We start from the raw sequence: 14,618 nt of genomic DNA, 5'->3' as shown, positions 1-14,618 counted from the left end.
CAATAAGAAGGATGGTAGAAAAGGGATTAAACCTATAGAGGAACCTAAGTATACTATCTTGAAAGGAAATGGTCATTCTGATCTATAATTTAATGCAATAGAGGATAAGGAGGTAGGGGAAACCACAACTTAGGTGAGGAAGGAAGAAATGTTTGTTATTTATGAAAGCTTTGGACAGAAAGAGGAAGAGAATGATTCACTGGAGGATGGATTAGACCAAGATGAAATAGGAATCATTGATCAAAGATGCTTCTCCCATTCAATAACAATGTTGTTGGGCTAAGGGAAAACAAAAAGAGTGAAAAGAAGTAACAAAGAAAGGTTATGTAAGCATTAAAAATTCATGTCAAGTACTAAGGGAGTGGAGGCCTCCATTGGGAAACAATGAAGACAGTAATGTGGAATGTCAAGGGTTTGAATGCCCCTAGAAAGAGGTGCTTAATGAAGTGTCATTTACAAAAGTTGACTATGGACCTTATTATGTTGCAAGAAACTAAACTTTCAACATAGGAAGTCATTCAATTTCTCGACTACTGCAAACCATGGATGGGAATTTTTCAGTAGGCCATTGGCTCAATGGGTGGAATGGGGTTGTTATGGAATGATAAGACAACATCCATATTACCAATAGAGTTAGATCGGAATTAGATAATTGCTCAAGCATATAACATAAATTTGAATGAACAATTCATAGTGTTGAATGTATACAAACCTATAAAAAATAGAAGAGATGATGAATACATGGAAGTTCACATAGAATTTTTTGGAGAAAAAAAATGACTAGCAAGTGATCATGGGAGGAGATTTTAATTCCATAAAAGACTTACATGAAACAAGTGGCGGCATACATAGGATCAACAAGAATATGCAACACTTGAAGGAGTTCGTGGCAGATTCAGGTTTAATTGATTACATCACAAAAAATGGATGGTACACATGGACAAGTAGAAGAAGAAGATTTACTAGAATTTAAAAATGTTTAAAGAGATTTTTTATTTCCCCAAAATGGACAAATGGAGCTGCATTAATTCAAGGTTGTATCCTACCCATATCCATTTCAAACCATTTTCCAATGGAACTAGAGATAAAATCAAACTCTTGTCAAAAAAAGATTACTTTCAGGTTTGAAAGTATGTGATGGAGAGATGACAAATTGGTAGATAATATTAAGAAGTGGTTGAGTGAGATTAAGTTTAGCGAAGCAGTAAATTACATCTTCAGAAGAAAAAAAATTACACTATATGAAGAGATAAAACTAAGATAATGGAATAGGGAAGCCTTCAAAAATATTTTCGATGAAAATTTAAGAATAGAACAAGATTTGGTTGATCTCAATAATAGAGTGATTGATAATGGGATGTTCTAGGAAGGTTATGAAGAAGAAAAAATACTAAGTAGTAAACTAAAAGAGGTATTGGCTAGAGAAGAGCTTTTCTAGAGGGATAAGTCTAGAATCACATGGCTCAAATCAGGTGATCAAAATTCTAAGTTTTTTTCACTTTTCCTCTAAATCACGAAGAGAATACAACAAAATTCAAGGATTAAAAAAACATATGGTAATATGGCATGTGGAAGAAAGGTGGTGGAAAAGCAAAAATAGATTTTTTAGAAATTGCTTGGTTATGTTTCAGATTTAGGGATGATCGATAACACATTTGATTTTATACTAGAGATTATAAGGGAAGATTATTATCATATGTAATATGGTCCAATATTAGAGAAGGAAGTCAAAGAGGTTGTATTTCAGTTAAACTGGGACAAATCACCTGGTCTTGATGGATTTACAACAAAATTCTACCAGAAGTGTTGGTCTTTTATTGGTACAGATGTCTAGAAGCTGGTGGAAGATTTTAGAATCAGTGAATGATTTGTATAAGGAAGACAAAAATGAGAGTTAACTAGATAGAGTCTTGAATAATAGTCCAGTTCATAGAATTTTCCAAGGAGCACCAGAGACATGAAGTGTCGAAACAAAGGAATTGATAGTCACCAAAATGGCAAAGACACTATTCTATTATCAAGGACACTCATGGTATATCAAAAATTTAAGAGCCAAAGGAAGTCCCTAAGAGCACAACAACTAATAGAGACAATTTGTAGGCCTAAATCAAATGCATTACAGTCCACCTAAGACAATGATAAAAAGTATACACAATGACATTGGGAAGGCATCCTTAGTCTTCAAGTAAATTCTTGGCAATATGAGTGTTGGCACATAGATCATTTGTAGAAATTTTAGAGCTCTCCCTTACAAACCACACAAAGTTGATGATAATGGGCATGTAGCCATCGTATAAGGAAATCAACAATGAGAGTGTCATTGCATAAAAGTAGTGGTTGACTAAATGATAATCTACAGTGGATACAAGGGAATGACAGTACACAAAGACATTGATAGTTGACATGGGGACATGATGGTGAGGAAGATATCTGGATAGACCCAAGAATAACAGTTGGGTTCATATGATTATCTAAAACTAAATAAAGACATGAAGTGTGAAAACAAAGAAAATGGTTGTCACCAACATGTCAAATAGAGTCAAGGACAATCATGACATATAAAAGTTTTATCTGTCATAACTGGTCCTCAAGAGCACAACTAAGAGAGACAGTTTGTAGGCCTAAATAAAATGCATTATAGTCTACCTAAGATAGAGCTAAAAAGTACACAGTGACATTGAGAAGGCATCCTTGGTCTTCAAGTAAAGTATTAGGCAATATGAATGAAGGCACATAGATCATTTGTAGTATTTGTAGCACTCTCCCTAACAAACCACAAAAAGTTGATCGTACCAGTTTAAGTACACAAAGGCATTCATAGTTGACATGGGGAGAAGGTGTTGAGGAAAGTAGTTGGATATGGTCATGAATAACAATACGGTTCATATGATTTTCTAAGAAGTAGTAAAGACATCAAGTATCAAAACAAAGGAAATGACACTCATCAAAATGTACGCCAAATATTCCCTTTGCTCAATGATGTCAATATTCGGTTTTGTTGTCCAATGCTAGATGAAAGGAACATTTCAAATTTTCATCATACTTTTTTCGAGGCTATATTGTGAAGAAAGATGTCACCTTTCAAAATAGAGGCTCTTTCCCAAGAGACGCGTCATTCCAATGATGGAAGGAGCATATAAAGAGAGGAAGGCATCAATGACAAGGAACGCTTTGAATACTCCCAAAAATAAATTGTCATTATCTAAATTCTAAATAAATCTATGTATATGTTTGCACTTGTTTCAATATCTTTTGGTGAGTTGACATTCTAATATTACTTGATTGCAAAATTGATTTTAGGGCAATACAAAAGAGGGGACATTACACATGTAAATGATGGGGACATCTAAAGCTAGTAAACATATTGCAAAAACACTTGTTCTCATCTCCAACCTTGTAAGTTATTGTTGATACAATTCACATAACACTTGGATATGATTGAATTTATTATATCATTTTCTTTTCTACTGCTATTGTCATTATGTTCATGCTATAAGTAATGCAAAATTCATTTCCACATAAAAATCTATCAAACCCTATAAAATTTTAAAACCACCAAACAAATTTGCTATTGTGTTGATTTCATACACACCTGATGTCGAGTTTGTCGCCTTTCATTTTCCCATCAACCCTTCCACTTTCTCTTGCCTAAGCCTACAATCAACAACGCAATGTATTATGCACTCTCTTCTAGGTTTTATTTTCTTGTGCAACGTCTTTTCTTCCCTTATGTTTTATTACGCTATGTTTCCAACACTGCAAAAAATTGTATCCCTAAATGTGAATAAGTTTTCAAGAAATAAATGGTTCACATATTTTTAAAACCATATATCATTCAACAAACTCAATAAAAACCTTCCTCTCTTTTGCGCCAATAAACCCTATTAAACCCTACACAACTTATATACCAACAAAAAAATAGGGCAATTCTCTCGATTTCATAGACACCTGCTTCCTATTTTGTCGTGTTATGCACTATCTTTTAAATTTTTTCTTTCCCGCACATTGTGTTTTCTTGCCTGCTATTCTCTTATATTGTATTTTCTCATCCTACAAGAAAAATTGGATCCCCAAACTTGAGAATTTTAACCCCATATGTAATTAAAAAACGCACTAAAATCCTTCCCTCTTTTGCATCTTTGAACCCTATTAAACCCTAAAAATCTATTAAACACTATACAACTTATAAACCCAAAAAAAAAATGACAATTCTCACGATTTCGTACACACCTACTTCCTACTTTACCACCTTTCATATTCCCCTTCAACCCACTTTGTCGTCCTACACTTTCAACAATCGCAAACACAATGTTTTCTTCAATCCCCCATTGTTTCAAACATGATGTGTTATGCTCTATTGTTGTTTCTTTTTCTAGTGCATTTGTGTTTTCTTGCATGTTGTTTTCTTAGGCTGTTTTTTCCCACCCTGAAAAAAAATTTCATCCCCAACTATAAGAATTTTACCCCTATATATAATTAAAAAAAACCCAATAACCCCTCTCTTTTGCACCTTTGCAACCTTATAAACCCAAAAAATCTATCAAACCTCATTTAAACCAACAAAAGAATGGCAATGCTCTTGGTTTCATATGCACACCTGCTTCTCATTTTGTCGTCTTTCATATTCCTTTTCAACCCACTTTGTTGTCTTGCAATGTTTCATCAAGCACAATGTGTTCTTCAGTCGACCACAGTTTCAAAAACGGTGTGTTATGTTCTATTATCGTTTTTGACTTTCTGCCCCCATCTTTTATTTCCTGGCCTCTTCCTACCCAACTCATCTATCGTTTCTACTTGTGTTTTTATTTCTCAAGCTCTTCTTGCCCAACTCATTCATCATTTCCCGCTCTACCATGACATCTGTTAATCTCCAAGTGGCTCCAACTTTCATCAACGTCACACGGTTTTCCATGCATATTGCAATTTTTCCTCCTACTTTTTTGGTAATTCAGTCATCGTATGCCAACTTGCGTACCTTTATGTTGATGTTCATGGGGATGCCATTACATGCCATCCCATGGCTTTAATGTATGGGTTTTATGTATGGGAGTGTCATTTTTTCGGGTGGTTAGTAGGCTCCCATGAGAAACAAAAATCTCTTTATACCATTGGATTTCTTCCAATATCTACTTCAAATGTTTACTCAACTTCTAACTCGACGTCTATTCAGACCAAATTAGGTTAACCACTTTCTAGGAATCACCCTCTAGGTGGATCTTGTCACACTGAGTCAATTTTCTAGCATGAATGCTTAGTAAGGTGGCGTGAAACTCCGCCTCTTTGTTCGTGGCAAGCCCCATCCTAAAGATATGAAGTGGGCCCAAGGTTGCCTCATGTTGTGCTATTAAAATTAACCTTTCTTCTCAACAACATGGGCAGATTAATTTGTGTGGCCTCATAGGGGGGATCAATTTATATTTATTAAACATTGATATATACGGCATGCAAATTTTATGCATTATTAATTTTCAATTTAAATTATATTATAATTTAGATACCTATTTTTTTTGTATCCGATGACATTTCTTTTATATATGCATATTAATACTATTTTATTATTATTTTCTTGAAGGGCACCAATACCAAGGGAACTATTTTTGGGGATCTTTTTCTATTTCTTTGTTATTATTTATGTGTCAAACATAAAATAATTTATGTTTGGAATAATCCTATGATATGTAAAAATTAGAAATAAATAAATAAATAAAACTATAATTATACTTTTAAGAAGATTACCTTGACATCTTCAATCATGCACAATCTCATGTCATGACAACTTTGTTTGATTGTTAAAAACTTACCTTGAATCGACATTTTTCACTCAATATAGAGCAACCAAAAGGAGAAAATAAGAGGGTTTGAATGAAGGCTTTTTTAGTGAAGGACCTTCCTCTGAAGGTTATTATGCATTTTTTTTGCTTATCACATTAAAAATTTGTTGAACTACATTAACACATGGTAGGCCTTGCAAATGATTTTTGCCTCAAAGACTTCTTTTTGTAAAATGTTAAGTATTGGATAAACCAATTACTAGGTACATAAAATGACCAATATTAGTTGTTTTGAGGCATCTCCTTACAAAGCAAATGTAATTAATGGATAAGATGTAACTTTTATGTAAATTGCTCCAACAAAAGCATGTAAATGTCATGTACCTTGAGATATATCATTTTTATCATTTGGTTCATAAATATCCTTACATATATCATTCATAACAATCGTATCACGTGCTTCAAAATTATTTGTATGAGAGGGAAATGGATCAGTATTGTATTTCTAAGCACCTATTTGGAGGTTTCACCAAAGGATTCCCACAATCATTCACATGGATTTTGTTGTTATCTACGAGATCTTATACTTTTGATTATGAAAGTCACAAGATATTTCCCCATTTAACCTTTTGGAAGTGGTTTAGTAGAGAATCATCAAGAATAACAAGAATAACAATTCAATTAATATTTCATTTGAATCATCATCCCTTGAAATGTTTTTAGTATGGGCATTTGGAAGCTACTCATTAGTTGCCATCTCAAATGTGTAATAGTGGACATAACCATTGAATATACATGTCTCAAGAGACGAAAATATGGAAACTACAATTTTAGTAAATGATGAAAGGAAACCAAAGATAGTACTATGAAGTATGTAAAAAGTAAAACCATTTTAAAAATGACACCCAAAAAGAAGCCTATATGAGCCAAAACATCTTTTTGTAATTGACATTCTACAGTTGCATAGTCTCTCTTTACGATGTTTTGTTGTTTTGCTCCGACTCTTTGCAGCTGTTCTAAATCTTTATTTCCTGCCTTCAAGCTTCCTATATTGAAGAGGCACTCTATTGTATTTTTTCCTTTTGATTAATCTATGCATTTTTCTCAAAAAAAAAAAAAAGAAAGAAAGAACCTCAAAAGTTTCCAATGAGAATGATCCAACAACTTTAAGAAAACTATAATTTCTAGAAAATGAGACCAAATCATAAACTATCTACACCACTATGAAGTACTACCAAAATTGCCCCAAATTTTAAAAAAAAATGCTAAAAGTGGAGCTAGAATGACTAGAACAAAGCTTAAAAAATTTGTGCGCAATATTTAAACTACCAATAGTATAGCCTCTCAAAAGCCAAGTTGGTATGTCACTAAATGCAGAAATCTGTTGGATTTAACAGTTTTTACCAAGTCAAGTTTCAACATATTTACTAAAAGTATCATCAAAATTAGAAATCTACATAAATCATCAAATAAATCATAAAAACAAATACCAATGTGAAATAAAACATCAACATCAATACTGCTGCAATATACATCCAAATAATCATCCATATAGAAAATAGCCATGAAAATGAAGTAGCCAAACAAGACATCTGCGTACATTTAGTATGATAACAGGAACCATAAAAAGATCTGTACATACTTCAATTTGTTAAAAGCTTGCAAATGACCTCACACATAATAAAAGTAATTAAATGGTCATTACATAAATCTAACAACTTATAACAATATATTGATTGGCAAACAATTACAACCCCAATTCAGGGTCAGGATGGCCAATACCATGTATTGAGGTGGTTACTGGAGTCTTTCCAGATTTAACAGTTGCTTAAGAGCAATATCACAATTTGACTATCCTGATAACAATATCACAATGTAATTTACTGTAACAAATCAAAAAACATCAAATATTAAGAAACTCAAAACATCTTTGTCTTTATCTTTGAGCTTTTTGAGACATCAGCAATGGCATTTTTATAAACAGTCCACAGAGCAGCGGATTCAGGGTACCTTTCTATGGTCTGGGCAACAAACTCGGCCTCGGTCCTCATCAACATAGTATGGAGTCGCGTCGGATTAACCTTCCCCGCTCCATTCAATGCTGTCATTCTTTCCAAAACTAAGAACCTGGGCCTCATTACCTTGTCCAAACTCATTGAAAACATCCGTGGATGCTTTGTCACAAAATCTACAGAGAGTCCCATGTGATTGAGCATAAAGTCCATCTTTTTCTTAATGTTTTCCTCCGACTTGCTGAGGACTGAAGGATCAACCCTAACTAATTCCCAGGCTTCTTCAGGCGAGAGGCCGCAAAGATGAAGGTTGTGTATCCTGGACTGTAACAATTCGATGCGGCGCGTGGCTACTATTCTCACAATGTATTTATACATTTTGCTTTCCTTTTGAATGCCAACCTTGCAAATTAGATCATGTTGCTCAGGCGCCAGAGAACCGAGTGTCAAAAGCCAAGGATTAGACAAGAAAAACTTGGTGAGCTCTGTTCCACGGAAACCAAAACCTTCCCAGAAGGAAACCGAGGGTTTCAAGACCTCCTGCAAGTTCACTCTAAGAATATTGGGGTGTCTCATAACTGCTCTGATCAGAAAACCCTGTGTCGGGAATACAGTCTTGAGAAATTCATGGTTGAAGCGGAGGATCTCCAGCTTAGCGGTCAAGATCCTCGGGAAACTGGTGACAATTTTGGTTACATTTTCCCTATCCACGCCCAAATCTATTAGGAATTGAATCTTAGGCTCCAACAATCTTTCGGCACTTGTCGTCATTAGCGAGGGTTGCAATCTGATTATGTTTGCAATTTGTTCTTCCGTGAAGCCGTGACTGTTGAGCATGTTCATGAACTGTTCAACCTTGTACAAGGTTTTGAGCCGCTCTAACGAGGGCCTCGTTTTCAACATTTTTGCAGCGTCGGCTGAAGAGATGTTAAATCTGTTGGTAACGAAGTGCAGGAAGAGATTTTGTGAAGGAGCATTGCTGTTGCTAGCGTTACCCTCTGAAAGAGTTGAGAAATTAAAGCGGAAATGAGTTAGGGTTTTGAGAAAGAGGTTGCGCCGCACAGGTAAGCAGAAGAATAGTTTGGCGATCATGCTGCTTCAGACAAAGGGGGAACTAGGGTTTCCACTACAAGCCTAAACGTATCAAATATAGGATGAGCAGAAAGAAAACAATTTTCACAATTTTTCCACGACTGTCTGAAAACTCATTTAGGAACAAAAATGTGTCGAGGAGAAAGATATTCAGCTCTCTAACAAAATATAACTCTTTTATTAGTATTTTAGCATGTGTTTAATTGTATTTTGGTATTTGTTCAAAATGTTGTTTGATATATTTGTTGATATGAGGATGGAATGATAAATATGTTTAATGGGAATGACAAAGTACAAATAATGGGAATGATAATATGTAAAAATTAATTTTAAAAATTAATGGGAATGACAAATATGTTTAATTTTACAATTAAAGAATGTGCTAATAATGAAAATTATATAATTATATTAGAGCATGAAAAAAATTGTTGTTAGTAATTTTTTTTTTTGGAATTGATGACATATAACCAAGAAGATCACTAAGGATACAAGAGCAACACTGTCCTCAACAAATGCTGAATGCCTAAAGGAATATGAGACAATATCTCAGTTCAAAAGATTTAAAATGAAAAGTAATAATACTAGAGCTTGCACCAAATAGAGCTACAATGATAACGCCGATAGTAATATATGGTAAAATTTTGGAAGCTATGAATCACTTTAATTTTGATGTTCATGTAGATGAGTTTTTCCTTAAAGTTGAACATATTAGAATGCAAATATAAAAAAATAAAGTTTGGGAAACATGTAAAATTGTAAAAAAGTATGAAAGAGTTTTAGTTTGCAACTGTGCACGGGTTCTGCTTAAAGAGACAATTCTTGTAATCAAGCTTCTTCTTTCTTCCTTATAATCATATATGGGCTATGTTGCATTTTAGAATACTGCTCATAGGAGAATGTTGGTTCGATGCAGAGGTCATGTGATGAAAATCTAAAATGTCACCTATATGTTGGTTGAGTGCCTATATAGGTGAAGTTGTAAATTGAACTCTGAGAAAGAGTTATAATGCTATAATTGTATGTTGATTTTGGTTATTAGGATCTAACATAAGTTTTGGCTACTATTATTATTTAATGATTTTTGCTATTAGAAGCTCCTCATCTCGTTCAATGGCTCCCAGGAAAGCTTTCACAAGGTTGATCATATACTGCATACATTTTACTCTAATCTTTTTAGGGAAGCCTTGTCTCATATTACCATTCCCTTTTAGGTTTACATAAATATTCAAATTTATCTATAAAAAGCACTACAATGGTGTATGGGTATGAGTTTAAATTGTTATTAGATTAGTATAGCAAAACAATATTTAATGATCCAATACTCATTTTATTATATTTATTATTATATTTGTGAAAATTAAATCTATTAGTGAAAAAAAACTAATAATCATCAAATGCTTTAATTTTAACATATTTCATAACATTTAATCAATATTTTTGAAATTTAATGGCTCTGCAAAATTTCGGATCCACGAAAAGTGGATCACAGAAAAATGCGACTGCAAATTCAAAAGGTTCAAGGCAGAAGAAAAATCATGGAATCACTAAGCGCTCACCATGGCAAGTTGGACAACCTCAAAAATTCGCCCACAGTAATAAGGTGGGGTCTGCAAAAAGATTCGAGGCCCTAAATACCTGCGCTACGGGAGCTAATTCCATCCCGGTTTCTCTGAATCAAAGATGCAAGGAGGCGGCTAGGGTTCCTAGGGGTCCCCCAATCAGTATTGAGATCTTGAAATCTCAAAAAATAACCCCTGCATCTGCCGCAGGAGTTTCTAGCTGGTATGGAAAACAACGGAACCTTAGATCGGCTCAAAGCATCCATTATAATGCAGGAATGGGGATGGTCAATAGGCAGCCTCCTCAAAAGTCATCTCCTCTTGGAAATTATGTCACCCCTGGTGCGAATTTGACAAAACTAGGCAAAAAACGGAATAGGGTTGAGCCTCGGTCAAAGCATCCGGTAAACCCTCCTCAGGTTATCAACCCGGAAAATAAAAGATTGAAATATGGAGGGGAGCAATGAGCTATTGCTTCAGGACAACGTCTATGGACTGAATCTTGTTGATATCAAACCCAACAATGGGCATTTTACCTGGAACAATAGGAGACATGGGGACGACTGCATAGTTGAAAGACTAGATCGTTTCTTGGTTTTTTTCTTTTGGGTTGGCGATGTGTGGTCCTCTTGTTCAAAGATTCTGCACTGGAGGGGTTCAGACCATTGGCCTATTAAGCTCTCTATTTATTCTTCTCGAATACCCCAGACTCCACCCTTCAAGTTTCAGCTCATGTGGTTTTGGGATCCTAATCTTTATGATTATGTTTCTAAGTGTTGGAGGTAAGGTAGACCCTCTCATGGTACTCCAATGTATGTTTTTGCTAAGCTTCTTCAAATTAGTTAAGTATCTGCTTAAGCGTTGGAACTAGTTGTGCTTCGGGAATATTTTCCATGAAATGTATGATGCACATAATGAATTGGGTAGCATCACAAGGTCAATCAAAGAAGGGGGGGGGGCAACAAAGGAGCTTCTATAGGAAGAGTCTAAGGCCTTGAAGGTCCTAGAGGAATAGGAGTTGTGGGAGGAATTTTTTTGGAAAAAAAAGGCTCGCATTGAGTGGCTTCAGGAGGGTGATAAGAATATAAATTTCTTCTTCGATCTATTTAGGCCAGGCATCATGGTAACTCTATTCCTTATTTGGTTAATGATAGGGGAGAAACTCTCTATTCTCTTCATGATATGTCTAACAAAGTTGTGCAGTATTTTACTTCTTTGTTCAAAGAGGACTCACAGAGGAATTTAGTTGAGGAAGCTTAGGTCCTTTCTTGCATCTTATCTTTGGTCACTTTAGATATGCAGGATCATCTTATGGGTGATATATCTTTGGAGGAACTAGAGGGAACTTGTGAAGAAGGGAAAGTCTCTTGGCCCGAACATCTTCCCAATTGAGTTCTTTCAAGAGTTTTGGGGCATTATTAAGATTGACTTACTGGCTATGGTTCAAGAGTCTTGGAGGAGTAAACAGATGTTAAGGGCCCTTAATTCTACCTTCCTTTCTCTCACTCCCAAATGCAAGGGGTCTAATAGGTTGAGTCACTTTCGTCCCATTTCCCTTTGCAATGTGATTTTTAAAATTATCTCCAAGTTGATTGGTAATAGGTTGAAAAAGTGGCTTAAGGTGCTCATCTCTGAGGAGATGAGTGGTTTTGTGGTAGGAAGATAGATTTTGGATGGGGTTGTTATTGCAACAGAGACTATACATTCTATGGCCAACATTAAGGATAAATTTTTTTTTATTAAGTTGGGCATGGCTAAAGCTTATGATAGAGTCTGGTGGTCCTTCCTATAGAAGATCTTGGTTGCTTTTGGTTTTGGCAAGGAGTGGATTCAATGGGTTATGAGTTGTGTTACTTATGTCTCTTTCTCCGTCTTAATTAATGGGGAGCACTCAGAGCTTTTTGGTGCCTGTCGTGGACTGAGGAAGGGGGACCCTCTCTCTCCTTACTTGTTTCTTTTGTTTGTGGAAGGCTTGGGTTGTTTATTGAGAATGCATGTGGATTTGGGATTTATTCAACAGTGGAAGTGAGGAGATGATTTACCCCTTCAGTCTCATTTGCAATTTGTGGATGACACTGCTTTGATGGGTATGGCTACCATTCATGAGCCTGTGAATATGTCTAAGGTTCTATATTTTATCTAATGGCCTTGGGACAATTAATTAATTAAAACAAGTCTTCCATTTTTTCTTCAACACTCTAGAAGCTATTCAGAGGAGTATTACTCACATTCTTTGTTTTTCAGATTGGGTCCCTTGTCTTATCTTTGGATTCCTATATCTATTAGTCAATTACCTAGGGAATCGTGGTAGTCTATTCTAGAAAAATTTTGGGTGAAATTTTCTCATTGGACCCACTGATGGTTGTCCTTTGTGGGCCAAGTTCAATTGCTTAAATCAGTTGTTCAGGCTTTACCTATATATCAGTGCATGATTTAGGTGCACCATTGGGTTTTCTTAGGAAGTTGGATTCCCTAGCAAGATAATTTTTATGGGCAGGTAACTTGTTGTCGTCTAAATGGAGCTTGGTCCAATGGGATATTGTGTGCTACCCAAAGCAATATGGTGGTTTGGGGCTTCAACAGTCATTGTTGTTTGGTATGGCCTTGGTTGCTAAAATATATTGGTGATTGTGTGTGGAACAGGATCGAGGATGGGCTAGGATTCTGTCTCATAAGTATTCCCATGTTATTCCTTAGAAAGAGATCCCCCACTATCCTCTGACTGGGAAAGGTTCAACAATTTGGACAACTCTTAAGAAGGGAGTTTCTCTTGTTAAGGAAGGCCTATTTTGGATATATAAACAACAGACAAAGATTCAGTTTTGGTATCTCTTGGGATGGACATCCCCCTATTGTCTCTTAGTTTCCCCATTTATGAAACTTGTGCCAGAGATTTTGTGATGTAGGTTGGTCGAGGGTTAGTGACTTTAAGTCTCTCTCTTTTCAGGCAGATGGTTTATGCTAGGTGGAAGAATCTCGATGAGTGGCCTGTGATGGATATGACAGAGGATTGTAAGGAGTTATATAGTATTCTTTCTAGCAAGCGTTGTTGTTTTCTCATGGGGGAGGATGTCCTCTCATGGACTCCCAACTTGAAGGGCTCTAATACTGTTGCTTCTAGATACCAGAGGCTGCTACCTCAGAGGATCGAGGGGGTGGAAGTTCAGTGGTGAAAGTTGGTGTGGAACAAGTTTTCTTGGTCAAAGTGTAATTGCTTCATCTGGACTTTGGCTTGGAATAGGTGCTTGACTTTGGATAATATTAAAAAACAGGGCTTCCATGGCCCCTCTATGTGTATTGTTTGCGGGTGTGGGGAGGAGGATCTTCTCACTTGGTTTTTTTATGCCCATTTTCTATGCACAGGTCTAACACTTTTGGTGGGGTTTTTGGAATAGACCTTGTATTCATGTTCACTCTTTGGTGGATTTTTGGGCTAGAATTGGAGGACCCCCCTTGGTTGCTCCCTTTTTGAAGGATGCCTGGTATGTTGGGCCTATATTCTTGTTGTGGAAGATTTGGCTGGAGAGGAATAGGAGGATCTTAAGAGGTGAAACTTTGCAGGTCCAACATGTGTGGTGTAGAGTTTTAGGTATGCTTCACGAGACTATTGAGGCTAAGGGGGAGGTGGTGCTTCCACTAGAGTAGCGAGATGCTAACATGATGGATAGGTTGGGTATCCATGGGTTGTCATCAGGTTCTACATGTTGTAGGAGAAGGACACGGGTGAGGTAGTGAGTTCAAAGGATGGGGAGATAGCAACCCCCTCCAGCCCACACTTTAAAGATTAATATTGATGGTTCTTCCAGGGCTAACCCGGGGCCTGTTGGTATTGGTGGCATTGGTTGGGACTCTCATGATTCGATGGTGTTCCTCTTTTGTGTCCATAAGGATGATCAAACTATCAACCTCATGGAAGGTTTGGTGATCCTCCACGCTTTGGAGCAAGCCTATGCTCAAGGGCGATGCAAGATTATCTACGAGTCAGATTCTTAGGTTTTGGTTAATTTTCTTAATAAACAAAAAGTGTTGGATGTTTGTGTTAGTGAACAGATTTGTTCTTATGAAATAACTATACAAATAAACTCAAAATGCCTAGAATGAAGGACAAAAATAACTAACAATTGGATAGATTATCATTGAAGTGATAATCTTCCTCTGAATTGAGAGGTATAGGTCCCTCTTAG

At 36.0% G+C, this 14,618-nt stretch overlaps 1 protein-coding gene across 1 annotated transcript; it reads right to left on the bottom strand.

Moving 5' to 3' along the window:
• Nucleotides 1–7,477: 7,477 nt before the first annotated feature.
• Nucleotides 7,478–9,021, bottom strand: LOC131035713 (transcription termination factor MTERF5, chloroplastic-like). Its single transcript, XM_057967451.2, has one exon. The coding sequence runs from the start codon at nucleotides 8,873–8,875 to the stop codon at nucleotides 7,691–7,693; it is 1,185 nt and encodes a 394-aa protein (XP_057823434.2). The 5' UTR covers nucleotides 8,876–9,021; the 3' UTR covers nucleotides 7,478–7,690.
• Nucleotides 9,022–14,618: the final 5,597 nt, after the last annotated feature.

This window comes from Cryptomeria japonica, chromosome 6 (genome assembly GCF_030272615.1).
Source record: "Cryptomeria japonica chromosome 6, Sugi_1.0, whole genome shotgun sequence".
In the NCBI taxonomy this organism is placed as follows: Eukaryota; Viridiplantae; Streptophyta; class Pinopsida; order Cupressales; family Cupressaceae; genus Cryptomeria; species Cryptomeria japonica.
Note: the sequence above shows the minus strand (reverse complement) of the source record. Positions and strands in the feature narration are given on the sequence as shown.